At 34.3% G+C, this 15,287-nt stretch overlaps 1 protein-coding gene across 1 annotated transcript; it reads right to left on the bottom strand.

Annotated features, from left to right (window-relative positions):
- Nucleotides 1-8,207: 8,207 nt before the first annotated feature.
- On the bottom strand, nucleotides 8,208-13,298 carry LOC148606500 (potassium voltage-gated channel protein Shaw-like). The gene is made up of 2 exons (XM_088546505.1): nucleotides 12,186-13,298; nucleotides 8,208-9,299 (listed from the first exon to the last, which is right to left on the bottom strand). Exons 1-2 carry the CDS (start codon nucleotides 12,636-12,638, stop codon nucleotides 8,307-8,309), a joined length of 1,446 nt encoding a protein of 481 aa, XP_088402631.1. The 5' UTR covers nucleotides 12,639-13,298; the 3' UTR covers nucleotides 8,208-8,306.
- Between the last annotated feature and the right edge of the window lie 1,989 nt (nucleotides 13,299-15,287).

Here is a 15,287-nt window from a genome sequence, read left to right as displayed (position 1 = left end):
GATATTGCTGTTCGGGCGTTAAACCCCAACAAACAAAACATCTATTGTTTGCCAGTAAGCTCTTGGTGTAATTATTATGCCCTGAGGATGTAATTTGCTCAATACCAAAACAAATTATGATTTCATACTTCGTACTTTTTGACAATGAATAGATGTGCTTAAAACATTGTAACGAATAGAATATTAAACTTCTACGCCCCGTGCAGTTCCGGGTGTTAAAAGAATAGGCCTGCAGCAGCGCTAAGCTTGTCGTACAAGGCGACTAAATAGTGCTCAGAAACCTAGCCGGGGGCTAGGCGCTCTGCCCATAGAGCAACTGAGATGTGTGCCCCAGGTGGTGGAATGGGGTACCCCTGGCGTGTTGCATGCTGGGGTTGTCAGGCTATAATACGGAAAACCTGACCGCAAACCATAGTGGTGCACCGTGTTGGGAAAGATGCCACGTTCCTCTCACGTTAAAGAACCCTGCTGTGGTATTCGATAGGAGTAGGAACCTTTGCATTCCGTCACAGGAGGCTAAATTGCCCGACCTTACCCAACCCCCCTTTTTCCAGTGGCAATCAAAATTTGTCGACCTTATTATCCTTGTGACCCATCCTTTTTTTTTCATTTTATGTTCATTTTACCATCCATTTCATTTTCATTGTCTGAATATAGCTGAAATATTGCTGCTCCGACGTTAAACCCCAACAAACAAACAATCAAACTTCTACAATAAAGTTTAATGACGGCGTTTTAGCAATTTAAAAAAAGACATGAAACGTCATTTTACAATTTTTACAACGCTGCTGATAGGAGGTTACTCCTCTATCATCAACGAGTTTAAATATTCAACGCCGTTCTGTTATTTCTCAAAACATTGCAGTTTACATTGGAAGATCAAATTCTCCATGGCCAATTCAACGTTAGATCTAAAACAAAACATTAAAAAAATCTCAGAACGTAAACCTTGCTTGTGAGATAACACAATTTGTCATCCGGTAGAAATAATTTATATTTCCTTCTTTTGTCTATAGAAACGTAAACAGTGTTTTTGATGTTTTACTGTTGATTCATCTATAGTTATATTGGTAACAAATAATAATACGTAGTTCCTGCCCGTCACAGTCCATTCATATACACAGCCAAGTGTTCCACATTGCGAGATTTTATTCGCAAAATTATAACTCCACAACCAAGGAACGAACCCAAAACTGGTCGGTAACCCAATTAGGCTAAATGATTAATCCAATCATCAATTAGCTAGCCATTTAGATATACTGCCCACTAAAACGCAGATATAACATTATATCACACTGTATAAAATCGTTTTTTTGCCTCCTTATCCGTCCGTCCGGATTACACATGATCATGGTTTTTCCGGCTATCTCCTCGTACAGTTTTTTTTATCTACATCTAAAATATTTTACAGGATATTTCTACACATGATGGAGGTGTGCAGGACCAACGGATTTTGATTTTCCTGAAATATTATGGAAATTGGTGAAAGTTGGACTTAGTCATTTTCATCAGAAATAGGGCTATATGGCTTGTATGGCTATCTCCTCATCTGAAATAGTTTTTGCAGAATGTTCCTACACATATTGGTTGTGTGCAAGGTCATAGGATCTTGATTTCCATGAAATATTACGGAACTGGGTGAAAGTTAGACTTTGTACTTTTTGTGAGAAATATATCCCAAGCAACACAGTTAGGGATTTGTTATGGAGGGTATAAACATTTTTATGCGACAATCCGTCCATCGGTCCTCTTTTTTTCATCGCAATTAGTCTGACACTACCAACAGAATTTCACGAGACTATGTGGCCAGGATACAATATGTAGATATGCATATATTTAGGAATTTCTGTTCCCGAAATTGATCCCCAAATTTTTCGAGTTCCGATATTTGAACATTTTGTCATTGCAAGTCTTGGAAGTATTGAGCTGAACCAACAGACCTTGGAAGGATTTCTGAATCTGCAAACCATGTCTTCTTACAAAAAATAAACATGTTCCTAATTTGGCATATCAAGCAATCGGGGGCATTATTAGTGTCATACCGACACATTTAATTATTTAAACAGAAATCACTACTAACAAATGAAGCGGGGGCTCCTGTGATAAACAGGGCTTCTAGTTTTTTTCCAATTATTTTTTTTTCAACTGCTTTTTTATGATCTATTTGTAAATATTTGATATCGGAAAAAGAAATAAGAAAAGGACGATTCTTAAATCATCAAATTACAAATACATAACGAAAATGTGGAAACAAAGAATATCACTAAACAAAGTGTAGAAAACAAAAGCGGAGTACACATAGAAGTTAAAAACAGGACAGAACAGCACAATAAAACTGAAGTACTTTAATATGAACATCGATAAACAAAAGAAAACAGAACAAAACAAAAACAAAAACGAAAAAAACAAACAAACAAAACAAAACAAAACAAGAAAAAAAGCGAAAAATAAAACGTATTTCATATTTAAAAATCGAAGTAAAAGAGTAATCAAAGGAACCAAGGTTATAGAGTAATCAAAAGAATGTAATCCAGGGACAAAGACCAGATATGGAAAACAGGCACATACAACAAAGAATACAAAGCAACTGAAATTATACATACAAAGCAACAAAAATAAATGAGCAACTCGGACTCCACTAAAAACTTGGAGCATGGACCAGGTGCACCGGTAGGATAAGCGTCCTCTGCTTTTTTAGAAACACCCGCCAAGTTGTTCATAAAAAAAGTCAAGTCCGTGGTAGAGAAAGAGGAAAGGAAAACTATGACACGTTGAACAAATCAGTTTTCATGGCGCAAATGGATACACCGAAACGATCCACGAGTTCATGATGACGACCATTAAATTTCTTTAGTGATGACTTCAATCTTGTAGCAACATAACCCTGTTCCAGAAGCCTATTTGTTAGAATTTTTAGCGCGATATAAATGTAAAGCGTCAATCAATATAGTAAGCAAGTCAAACAAACTAAATTTAACATTACGAATTTGTTACGCTAATGTGCCAATAATGAAACTGTAGGTTATCAGATCTGTTTTATAATGTAAATTATTCGTTTATCGTGAAATAATTTGATGAATTTTTTTCTGCATGTTCAAGGTTTGCAACAATGAGGGCAATTCCTGTTTCCTCCAATTTTTGCACTTTATTCGAACTTTTGTATTTCTATTCAGAGTAGGAAAGCATTATGCATTATTTATTTGTGCTCTTGTGTGTAGCTGTTTCATTTAGTTTGGTGGATTTGAAGCAGATTCCAATGGTCTCTGTTGACGGTTATGATTATGTTACCAACGAGCTTTTAGTGGAAATTTTCAAAATTATAACTGATTTAATACTTACAAGTGAGTCATGTTTTAGAATTCAGTTGCAATTTTAATCAATATCAGATACTTGTAAACCGTAGATTCGTAAAATAGTAACTGTAATATATATTGAATACAAGTATATCTAAAATGCTATTACAAAGATAAGTGAGCAAGATTTTGCACGCCTTAAACCCTCTTTACGATTTGCGGCAACCTCGTAGGCCTCGTTAAACATTAAAACTATCATTATCTCACCATTTAAGTTATGGTCAGATCATGTATTTACTGCTTGAAAGCGATTTATTAAATATTTTGAACGTGATTATGATTTAAGTGGAAGCAAATCAAAAATCAAAAGAAAATAAATACATCTGTTCTATTTCAGAGGACGGTTCCAAAAATTTCCGTGACTAAAATGGTAAGAATAAGCACATATGTATATGAAAATAATTGCTGTATTTTTAACATATGTTATAGTGCCTGTAGTTAAAAGTCATACCCACATTTATCCGATATATCTATTAAATTGCGGTTTTCCCGGTTACCGATGCATCATAAAATGCCATTAGCTTTGAAAGAGAAATCAAGGGAACCAAGGTTCTTGCGGAAATCAAAAAGAAATCCAGGGACAAAGACCAGACATGAAAACCAGACAAACACAACAAAGAACATAAAGTTACTAAAATAATACATACAAAGTAACAAAAGTATATGAGCAAACTTGGACTGCACTGAAAACTGCACCGGTAGGGCAAGCGTCCTCTCATTTTCTAGAAACACTTGTAGCAAACTATAAATAAATTATAAATAAACAAATGTCTGTCGATATTTTACAACAATTTGTTAGATTTTTCATTGTAAGATAAAAACGATATATAAGTATTGTCGTAAAGTACTACATGTGTATGATGCTGATAGACGGGGGAAATTCAGAAATGCAAATTATATAACGCTAAATAGATTATTATTATTATAATAATAATTATTATTATTACAAGGTTCCTTTATAGCGCATTATATATTTACAATAAAATACTCTTAGCGCTTTACAACATATATTAAAAATACATATTAATTCAGAAACTAAAATAAAATTGTGAACAATATAGGAAGATCTTCTTCCCCATCCACACTTCATATGTTTCTCTTATATCATTTCTATTCCACTCAAGATATACATAGCAAATATGCAATACACAGTGATCAATACAAGAAGTCCATAAAAGTAATCCACTTAACTTGTGGGCGTGGTTTACATTACATGTTTTACATCGACACATCACATGAAAAACCGATTGTCCAATGAGATTAGCATATTTTAATAGTATGCATATTAAATGTAATTGTTCATATTTCACATCTTTCCGATTTGACATTTTTAGCTTGTTATAAAAATAAATTGCAAATATTGAATTCATACAGGTTTATCAAATGACGCTCTTTTATAATAATTGTTAAACCCCGCCATACAAACTTTAAAAAAAAAAACACCCTTTGTCTTCGATTATTGAAAAAACAGTCGAACAGCAAAGTGCCTCCGTGACCCCGAAATCCTTTGATCTCATTTGCAGTGCCCCATGAGCAGACAACTCTAAAAATGGCGGCGATAAATTTCCCGGCAAAATTTTACGTTTCCCCTGCTTCAAAGAATCATTAAATAACTTCCAAGTTTGGAACTTCAAAATACTTCCATACTGGGTTACTTCCCTTGCTCGATGCGTAATTAAGAAAAAGCTGACAGAACTGCATTTCATACCAGATTATGACTGCAAACTGTGAAGTAGTCTCAGGTTTTGAATACTTAAGCATGTAGAAATTTCTAAGCTGTTCAGAATCAGAAAGTGAAGATATTCTAATTTTTTGCCAGCAACCGACAAATTTCTGACAAAGGGGTAGGTGACTTAAAAGCTGACAGAATCATTCCTTCTGATTGATTTCGCTGTTTTGAAAGGATAAATATGTAGATAAATGATCAGAGATTTGAACGTTCATTTTATTTTTTACCGATGGTAAAAGAAATGGTCACACGAAGCGAGTTTTCATCAGAAATCGTGCCGCTAAAACCATCGCAATTCAGACCACGATTTGTCACGTGACTCTTGCAAATGAAAACCACGCCATTTTCGACTTTGCTGTTCGACTGTAAGTTCATTGTTTACCTAAAATCATTTCCATTAATAAAATACGACAATTTAAAAAAATACTATTTCAGATACAAAGCCAGACCTTTCTAAAGATCACGGCCCCGTGTAGGTCCGGGTGTTGAAAGAATAGGCCTGCAGCAGCGCTAAGCTTGTAAAAGGCGACTAAATAGTGCTCAGAACCTTAGTCAGGGGCTAGGGCGCTCTGCCAACGGAGCAACTGGGTTGTGTGCCCCAGGTGGTGGAATGGGATACCCCTGGTACGTTACATGCTGGGGTTGTCAGGCTATTAAACGGAAAACCTGACCGCAAACCATAGTGGTGCACCGTGTTGGGAAAGATGCCACGTTTCTCGCACGTTAAAAAACCTGCAGTGGTATTTTTCCGGAGTAGGAACCATAGGGCTCCGCCAGAGGCGGCTAAATTGCACGACCCTACCCACCTCTCCCTTTTTCCAGTGGCAATCAAAATTTGTCGACCCCATTGTCCTTGTGTCCCATCCCATTTTTCATTTCATCATCTCATGTTCATTGTATAATCAACTTCATGTTCATCGCCCGAATATAGCTGCGTTTAACCCCAACAAACAAACTAAAGATCAAGTATTTTCTATGTCAGTATGCCGTCAATTGACGTGCAGTTGAATAGAAACTCAATCGTCAAATTTACTTACACAATCTACAATGTGGAAAATCATTTTTCATGGGTGACAGCATATTCATATCGCCAGTGTCCGGGATATGTTTGTTTTCAATCAGCGTCCAAAGTCATCTCCAAAGGGAAATGAACGTAGAATTGAGAGTGGATAAAGTGAAAGTTACTCTTACTTCCGGTATAGGTGCAGGACTTATATTACGGCTACTCGTACAATCATCTGCATGGTGAACCAGAATGATCACGTATTGATTCAGATCAGTAATCGATTCACGAACAACTATTTTGAATATCACTATGGGTTAGAAAGTATATTTTTCGTTGTTCATTTATTTAAAATCTAAATGTAGACTGATAGAAGAAGACAAATGTATGTGTGAACTTTTTTAATTTTTTGTATTTACTCAAATGCACGACTGATTTCGTGAAAATAAAAATGATTGGTCTTGTGACTTTAAGGAAGTTATTTTTAAATACCTATTAATTTGATTGATAACTTGTGGGTCTAATAGAGCTTGATATTATTCAAAATGAATAATAATAAAAAGCCCTGGAGGAATTTAATTTTCAAAAACAAAAATTCCGTGATTGCATGTCAAAAGGTCAATACAAAATAGGATAGTTACGAATTGACTGGAATCAAGATAATATCATACTCAAAGAGTATATTCGCTACTTACCCAACCAATTCACCTGGTGCATGCTCCCAGTTTTTAGTGGATTCCGAGTTTCTCATTTTCTTTTGCGTTTTTTTTTTGGTTCGAATTATTTGTGTTTTTTTATTGTGTGCGTCTGGTTTAACAGTTTCGTATTTATCCTTGTGGTTTTTTACTTCTGATTTACGCTCGAATTTTGGTTCCCTTGACTACGCTTTCAAGGCTTTAACATATCTGAACAGGCCAACATTTTTATGCAAATTAGTTCAATACATTGTAAATGGATTTGCACATTTGTGTTAGGTAATGATGCCTTATGATGTTTTTGCATCCTTTATTACAGATAATCTCGTTGACGTGCTACATTAAACATTTTCCCCAGTTCAGTCTACATCCTGAACTGCTAATCCCACATCGAGTAACCACAAACATACAATATTTTATTGATTACATCGTGCAATTGAAATGGAAATAAATATTAATACCTAATCAAGAGTAAAACTTTATGTTGGCGATGTGTTGCAATCGGCAAAGAATTTGGCCGACTATTAGACCTGCAGATGGTTATATAAAAGATACTTAAGATATTGTGAAGTCAGCCTCATATCTTGAACTACAATTAGAGATCGATAGTACAAAATTGAAGTCGTCACTAGAGAAGTTTTATTGTCATCATCATGACCTCGTCGATCGTTACGGTATATCCATCTGTTCAACGTGTCATTGTTTTCTTTTTCTTCTATCCCGGACTTTACTTTTAATGAGCAACTCGACGGGTGTTTCTAGAAAAGCAACGGACGCTTACCCTACATTGTACCGGTGCACCTGGTCCATGTTCCTAGTTTGTAGGGGTGTTGCTCATTTACTTTTGTTACTTTGTATGTATTATTTGAGTTATTTCATGTTCTTTATTGTGTCTATCTGTTTTCCATGTCTGGTTTTTGTTCCTGAACAATATGAATAAAAACAGAAATTTAGTATCAAATACATTCAGTCGTTCTTTTTCATTTTCTTCTTTTTTTTCTTTTTTTTCCTTTTTTTTGAAAATCAATTTTTTAAATAAAATAAATCAAAGGTAAAGCGCGGAAGGTGAAACAAGATCTATAAAGCGAAACATCGAAACAAGATTAGTATTCACATTTAAAAAAAATCAAAGGGAATTAGGACAAGGGAATTGCTATGGGGCCTTGGTGAATGATAATTCGGCAAAGATGAATAGAACTAGAAATCTTCTCTTGTTGAAATTCAGTAAAATTCAATTATATAACAACCAATTTTCAATGACGCGGACCTCTAAGAAAGCATGCATCATGTAGTCATATTCTCTTGATGATGTTTTTAGTTTTACTATAAACAAAACAAAACAGAACAAAATAGTCCTTAGTTTCGGATTGTTTTGTGTTTTGATTGTTATAAACTTTAAACTAATCTAAGGAAAATATAAAAGTAAATTGAAATCAAGCCAATTTATTCAATAAAGTTATCATTTTTTGTGAATATTCATAGAATGATATACATGTTTATACAAATTTAAAACAACATACATAATTTCAATATCTAATACGGTTATTTTGACCAAACTTGTCTTTGTCTTCATCCATACGATCTTCGCTTTTTATCCCAGTTTCTGTAATTGTTTCGTTAACCGTCAATGTCATCTTTTTCAATTTTACTTTCAACGGCGTAACCATGTTGGAACGAGAACTGCCCTCTTTATTAAAGTTTCGAAGTTTTTTATAGTCCTCTCGGTCAGCATTTTTATCGTACAAATTATTGAATTTTCCTGCAATCACTGCTATGGGCATTGCTAAAAGAAGAAGGCCAGAAATTGCACACATCGATCCAACAATGCGACCTAAAGCAGATTTTGGAACAACATCTCCGTAACCGACAGTTGTCATAGTAACAACAGCCCACCATAGACCAATGAGCATGTCCGGAAAAGTTGACGGTTCCTCAAATTCAGCAAAATAAATGATATTGGCAAACAGAAGAACAAAAACAAGAAATGTTATACAAAGCAAACCCAATTCTTTCAAACTTTCACGAACAGTTAGTATCAGGATACGTAACGCACTATATTGTTTGGTGATTCGGAAAAATCTAAGTAAACGAAAAGCAACAAGGCTATGACAAATTGAATGAAATCGGAAAAGATTTATATTCCGAAATGAATCCTCTCCATAAATTTCAATTATAAAACGTGACCACATTGCCACAAAAAGAACAAGATCTAAAATGTTCAAAAAACTCTTCACAAACTTTAGTTTACTTGGACAAAAGATAAGCCTCATAATAATTTCAATTGAAAAGAAAACAGTTATAGCTCTATCAATGTCCTGAAGCCATCTAGGATGGAGTGTCGTCAAAAACATTATTTCTTTCGGGTTATCAACGTTGATCCATAAAGGTAGGTCAATTTGTTCAACATAATAAACTATTTCTTCAATGTTGTAAACCTTGTTTCGAATATCCGGGTAAGTTATAACCATGGTAACAACAGTTGATAGTAGAACAATGAACAAATATATGAAGCTGTAGATCTGAAATATATAGTAAAGTATTATTTATTGAACTATTGCTGTTTTTAATTTTTATACTTTTTTTTTAATTTGAAATGTGCATGTCATCGTCCTATATCCAATCTAGAGAAACACAAAATTCTTCAAATAAAACAAATAATTATAAGGTCAAAACAATATGACGTCAAATATTCTTAATTTTCGTTCTAGTAGAAAATAAAACACAATAAGTAAAACAGCTTTTGTCAAATTCGGTAGAAGAATCAGGAGGTAGACCTAGGGTAAGGGACATAACTCATGAAGTCTCTGATATGTTTGTATCATATTCAATTTCACCAAAGCCTATCAAGCTTTCATTTGACACAGAATGAAAGCAGTCTAAGTTACTTTGATGCTTACATGACATTGATGTAAAATGCTGAATACAAATGTTCCAATGACTTTTAAGAGTTGTTTCCCTTACCCTAGATCTACCTCCTTAAATAATAAACGCTTGATTTTTTAAATACTAACAGAAAAGGCACTGTAAACGAATAGTGGGATCCTTACAGTGTAAATGCTTTCTTTAATTTAACCTTTGACCTTTATGCCTTTTTAAATATTTTTTTTCTATTATGTTTAAGATATACATAGAGAACAAGAAATACACAGTGATCAATAAAAGTAGTCCACGAAATGTGGGCGTGGCCTATGTAAGAAATATCGACTTATGCAATATCACGTGTAAAGCCGATTATCCAATGAGCTTGGTGTATTTTAATGATATGCACATTTAATGTAATAACATGAGAACAGTATGAACGTATTTGTCCTATTTTTTCTCAAATGTAAAATGTTTTTGTCTTCCGTCACATCTTAGGATCACACTATCTGTGATGTTAATGGGATACTAAATCCAATACAGAAATAAATGCTCTCAAATATCACTGGCAATGTAACAAGGTGTTATCTACCTTGCCTGATTACTGAATGGGTTTGATCTTTCTTTTTCAAGTCCCGCCAAAATAACATGAATTTTAAAGAAATTAGAAATAAAACATCAAAAGAAATCTGGAGGCCACTGGGCAAAATACATGCTATGAAATGGATAGAACCACAGGAGTCCTAAAATCTGACAGAAATGACTGAACCTGAGCAGCTAACGTCCTTGTTATTTTGTTTTCAGCTGATCATTGTTATTATATTGTGGAATATGCATGTTTTTAAGTAGTGCTCCAGCTAAGAATCATGCAAAATATGATTCATGGGTAACAGGTTTGTTTGTTTGTTGGGGTTTAACATCCGGGCAGCAATATTTCAGCTATATTCAGACGAAGAACATGAAATTGATGATAAAATGAAAATGAAATGATAATGAAATGAAAAAGGGATGGGACACAAGGACAATGGGGTCGACAAATTTTGATTGCCACTGGAAATAAAGAGAGGTGGGTAAGGTCGGGCAATTTAGCCTCCTGTGGCGGAGCCGTATGGTTCCTACTCCGGGAGAATACCACAGTAGGGTTCTTTAACGTGCGAGGAACGTGGCATCTTTCCCAACACGGTGCACCACTATGGTTTGCGGTCAGGTTTTCCGTATAATAGCCTGACAACCCCAGCATGTAACACGACAGGGGTATCCCAATCAACACCTGGGGCACACATCCCAGTTGCTCTGTGGGCAAAGCGCCCTAGCCTCCGGCTAAGGTTCTGAGCACTATTTAGTCGCCTTTTACGACAAGCTTAGCGCTGCTGCAGGCCTATTCTTTTAACACCCGGACCTGCACGGGGCCATGGGTAAAAGGCCTACATATTTTCATTTTTTGATATTTTGTTTGAATAACCATATTAAACAGAAATTAACATTCAGTTTTTCATATAACCCGTGCTCTTAGGAGATAAAATTGTAAATAATGCACTGTAGAATCCAAAATTATGGGATATAACTCTGTAAATGACACTAAAATACAATAGAAACTGTTGGATTTTCAATGTGGATTATCCCATAAGAGCAGACAGATTGGAATGAATAATTATACATTTCATCATATAGACCTATTTAGCAACTAAATAACAAAAATAAAAATATTTAGCCTTTTTTTAGGTGTATCACATTTTACAGAATTTGCATGATTCTTACAAAGACTGCTACTTAAGAGAAAATCTGTTATTATCAATTTGATAGGAAACACAAAAATATCAAATTCTGTTTATGTATATTTATCGAAGATCGAATATAACACAATGAATTTAATTCGGTGATTCGAAAAAAAGCTTTTAACAAAACTATTGAGTTATATATGAAACTTCGTTACTATGGTTTTATCATTTGTCATAGATGTTTTATTGACATATATACGGTCATTAAATTTGATCTTAAAATATCAATGTTGTTTATTCTGTTTCTGTTTTCATTGCTTTATTATATACGTAATATAAGTTCATGAGTTGCTGAAATAAAAATACAAGAGAATAGAATTTGTTATTAAATTAAAGAGATAAGCACAAAATGTCAGTTGACAAAGTTGCGGCCAATTTTTTTTCAGGGGAATATACAAAATTAAATATCTTTAATTATGTTGAACAAGAGGCTCCCAGGAGCCTGAACCGCGCTCACCTGTTTAAGTTTGTCTTTCAAGGGCAATAAATTTAACAAGGAATTGTCCAACAAATAAAGAGAGAGAGAGTACAGTTGGTTTTTGACCTGTTTATAGATAAATATGGGGGAGTGGGGCTTGACCTGAACGTTGAAGTAGATAGGACGTTTTTAAACGGCATTGACTATATTTAAAACATGATACGTAAATCGATAAAGAAGCAACGCAAATTTTTGCGTTCTTGCAACATTTAGGTCAGCCTGATGCATACATAAATTTGTATTTCAGATGACGAAAGTATAAAATGACAATGAAATTAAAGAAAACTTACCCTTGCCAGCTTCGAAGATGTTGGTTCGTCTAGAAACAGCCATATGTTTTGTCTTAATCCACCACATCCCGACGATTTCTGGGTATCAAATGTTTGAACATAGAAAGCCTCTTTGATTTTATTAGTAACCTCCAAATCCCTGTTGTATTTTATGTAAGTAGGAAAGCAGCATTCCGAGATCTCCGAAGCCGGAATCCGCCAGAATTCAATCTCCTGTTTCCACACTGAACCACATATATAATTTGGAAAATGAATTTGCCCATTTCTATAGTAATCCAATATTGTATTGAAAAATTCTGGGTTCCTATCGAAAAAATAATAATCCTTTTCTTTGATATAATATTCCGAAGTGGTCGTCAGTGATCCCAATAATGTATCTGAATGTTTTCTCAACAATGACAATTTTGTCATAAACATGGTTCCACCGACATTGATATATACTAATTCTGACATTGTTTAAAATGTTTAACAATCTAATTTGTATCCATAAAGTATAATTTTAAATAAAACTCTTTCACAGCTTTCTGTTTGTTTTTAATCAGGTACATGTGAACAACGATTTAAATGAAACACATCCTTTTGATTAAATAAAGAATTATTGAATCTGCAAAAAAAGATATTCAAGAGAGACGAACTAATTCAAAAACCGTTATATATCACCACTTATGTCTGCACACAAAAAGGCCTTATACATCACAGCACTGTCATCTACTTCCAATATCACCTACCATCCTAAATAATTGTATATAAAAGCCTCTGTTGTATTAATCATGAATAGAAACATATAACAGAAGATAGATTGATGCACTTTAAAAAAAAATTCGTTATGTAATACTGCTTTTCATTTGGCAATATACCGTCTTTGGGGATTACTTTGAAATACAAAGTGTATTATTTCGTGCAAGGTAAAAACAATAAAAAAAAACTTGTTTCCGGCTACAAACAAGAAAAAAATAAACGGGAAACGGGAGTTTGGTATGGAAATTATAATATGTTTCAAAAACATTCCACATTGAGGTAATTGGGAACAATCTAGACTTAATTAGTGATTGAGAGAAAATGGCAATGAAATGTTTAGGGTCGATAAGCAGGAAACAAACATATTTTTTGGCCTAATAGTACTGATTATCCCTAGAATGAAGTATATTTATTGGTATCATTGGGTGTTATTTCACTTGACTGTATTCTTGTGCTCTTGTGTATTTTATTTCAAAAGGAACTTTATTATTTATCAAATGCTAGCTTCGCTGGACTTTTTATCCGTTCGTCAACAACTTTTCTATAATTTGTAATTCACACATCACTGAAGTTCAAAGAAAAAAGATAGAACCATGTTACCCTTCGCTGCATAAAGTCAATAATTTGCTTTCAGTAAAAAAAATGCCTGACAAGCTAATTTATTAAAGAAACAACAAGGGCAATGAATAATTGAATAACTTGAAAATTGAAACTTCAGGCGATTAGATGAAGTACTAAAAATAAGTTTGATTTTTAAAAGATGTATTTGAATTAAAAGCATTTCATGATAATTAAAATACAAGTAAAAGTAATCCAACATTAGTGATCATACAAAAATAAAATGATTTCCTGAGTAACAACATACGGTTAAATTATTATAAAAACTATTATTATTTTATATCAATCAGACTTAAATGTGGCCACTAAAAATGTATTGCTAAATGTGGTTGAACCCGGTTCCTATTTAGGATTATGTTTAGGAGGTACACCTAAGGTAAGGGACATCAGTGATATGTTTGTATCATATTCAATTTCACCAAAGCCTATTAAGCTTTCATTTAAAACATAATGAAATCAGTCCAAGTTACATTGATGCTTGAAATTTTTACCGTGGTGGCGGCCAATACGTAGCTCAAACTGTAAATTGAGCTGCAGATTATTAATCGGGACGTTCTAAAGAACCTAGAAATCAACTTTTATCTTGCAAAGGACGCATTTTCTGCCGATATTGCATATCCAATATTGTATATCGATAATGGGCTGTTATTTTTAAAATAACGCGGGAACTACTTTTTGCCTTGGAAACTGTAAACATTATGGCGGCCTCCGTGACGATGTCGCTGAGAAAATCAGTCATACAATTTGTATGCTTTCTGCATGTAATATTTCTTCTCATTGGAAATAAATAGTTTGAATATTGAAATCGTGACTCATTTTTATGTAATGTATAAATAAATGGTGTCTGAGTATCTTTTGTGTTATTTTGTAACCCTATGCTGGTCTGTCCCTCTAGTTCCGCATTCCATTACAGAAAACCGGTAGTCGTCCAAAAATGAAATGGAGCCTCTATCGCAATTTAACATGGACTGAACTCCGACGTTGAACATAAGTCCGCTCATTTGCCTTTGTTACTTTGCATGTATGATTTTAGTTACTTTTTGTTCTTTATTTTCTTATTTTATTTGTTCTGGATTACATTATTTTGATTACCGCTATAACCTTGGTTCCCTTGATTACTCTTTAAATGTCAGAATTTTCATTAAGACAAACATAAATTTGAGAATGAAATATTACTCATGGTCAAATATAGTGATTGATTGATTGGTTAATTGTTGGGGTTTAACGCCCGAGCAGCAATATTTCAGCTATATTCAGGCGATGAACTTGAGTGGATGAATGAAATTGGCATCATGTTTAATGTAGTATATTCATTAAACATATACGTATACATATAAATAGATGAGATGCTTTTTGATGTTCGATTGAGAAAAAAATGCAGTGAAGATTAGATTATATGTATTCACATTTTACTGTTATCTTTTCAGTCTGCAAGTCTCGCAATGAGCTGGCCCCGTGCAGGTCCGGGTGTTAAAAGAATAGGCCTGCAGCAGCGCTAAGTTTGTCGTATAAGGCGACTAAATAGTGCTCAGAAACCTAGCCGGGGGCTAGGCGCTCTGCCCACAGAGCAACTGGGATGTGTGCCCCAGGTGGTAGAATGGGGTACCCCTGGCGTGTTACATGCTGGGGTTGTCAGGCTATGATACGGAAAACCTGACCGCAAACCATAGTGGCGCACCGTGTTGGAAAAGATGGCACGTTCCTAGCACGTTAAAGAACCCTGCTGTGGTATTCGATAGGAGTAGG

Source organism: Perna viridis, chromosome 9, assembly GCF_037379345.1.
Source record: "Perna viridis isolate PV_CMFRI_1.1 ecotype Kerala chromosome 9, ASM3737934v1, whole genome shotgun sequence".
Lineage (NCBI taxonomy): Eukaryota > Metazoa > Mollusca > Bivalvia > Mytilida > Mytilidae > Perna > Perna viridis.
This window is presented reverse-complemented; position numbering and strand designations above follow the sequence as displayed.

Coding starts and splice junctions, on each gene's coding strand:
- LOC148606500 (XM_088546505.1), bottom strand. CDS start 12,638: ATGTCAGAATTAGTATATATCAATGTCGGTGGAACCATGTTTATGACA. Junction 9,300..12,185: donor CATCTTCGAAGCTGGCAAGG/GTAAGTTTTCTT, acceptor TATATATTTCAG/ATCTACAGCTTCATATATTT.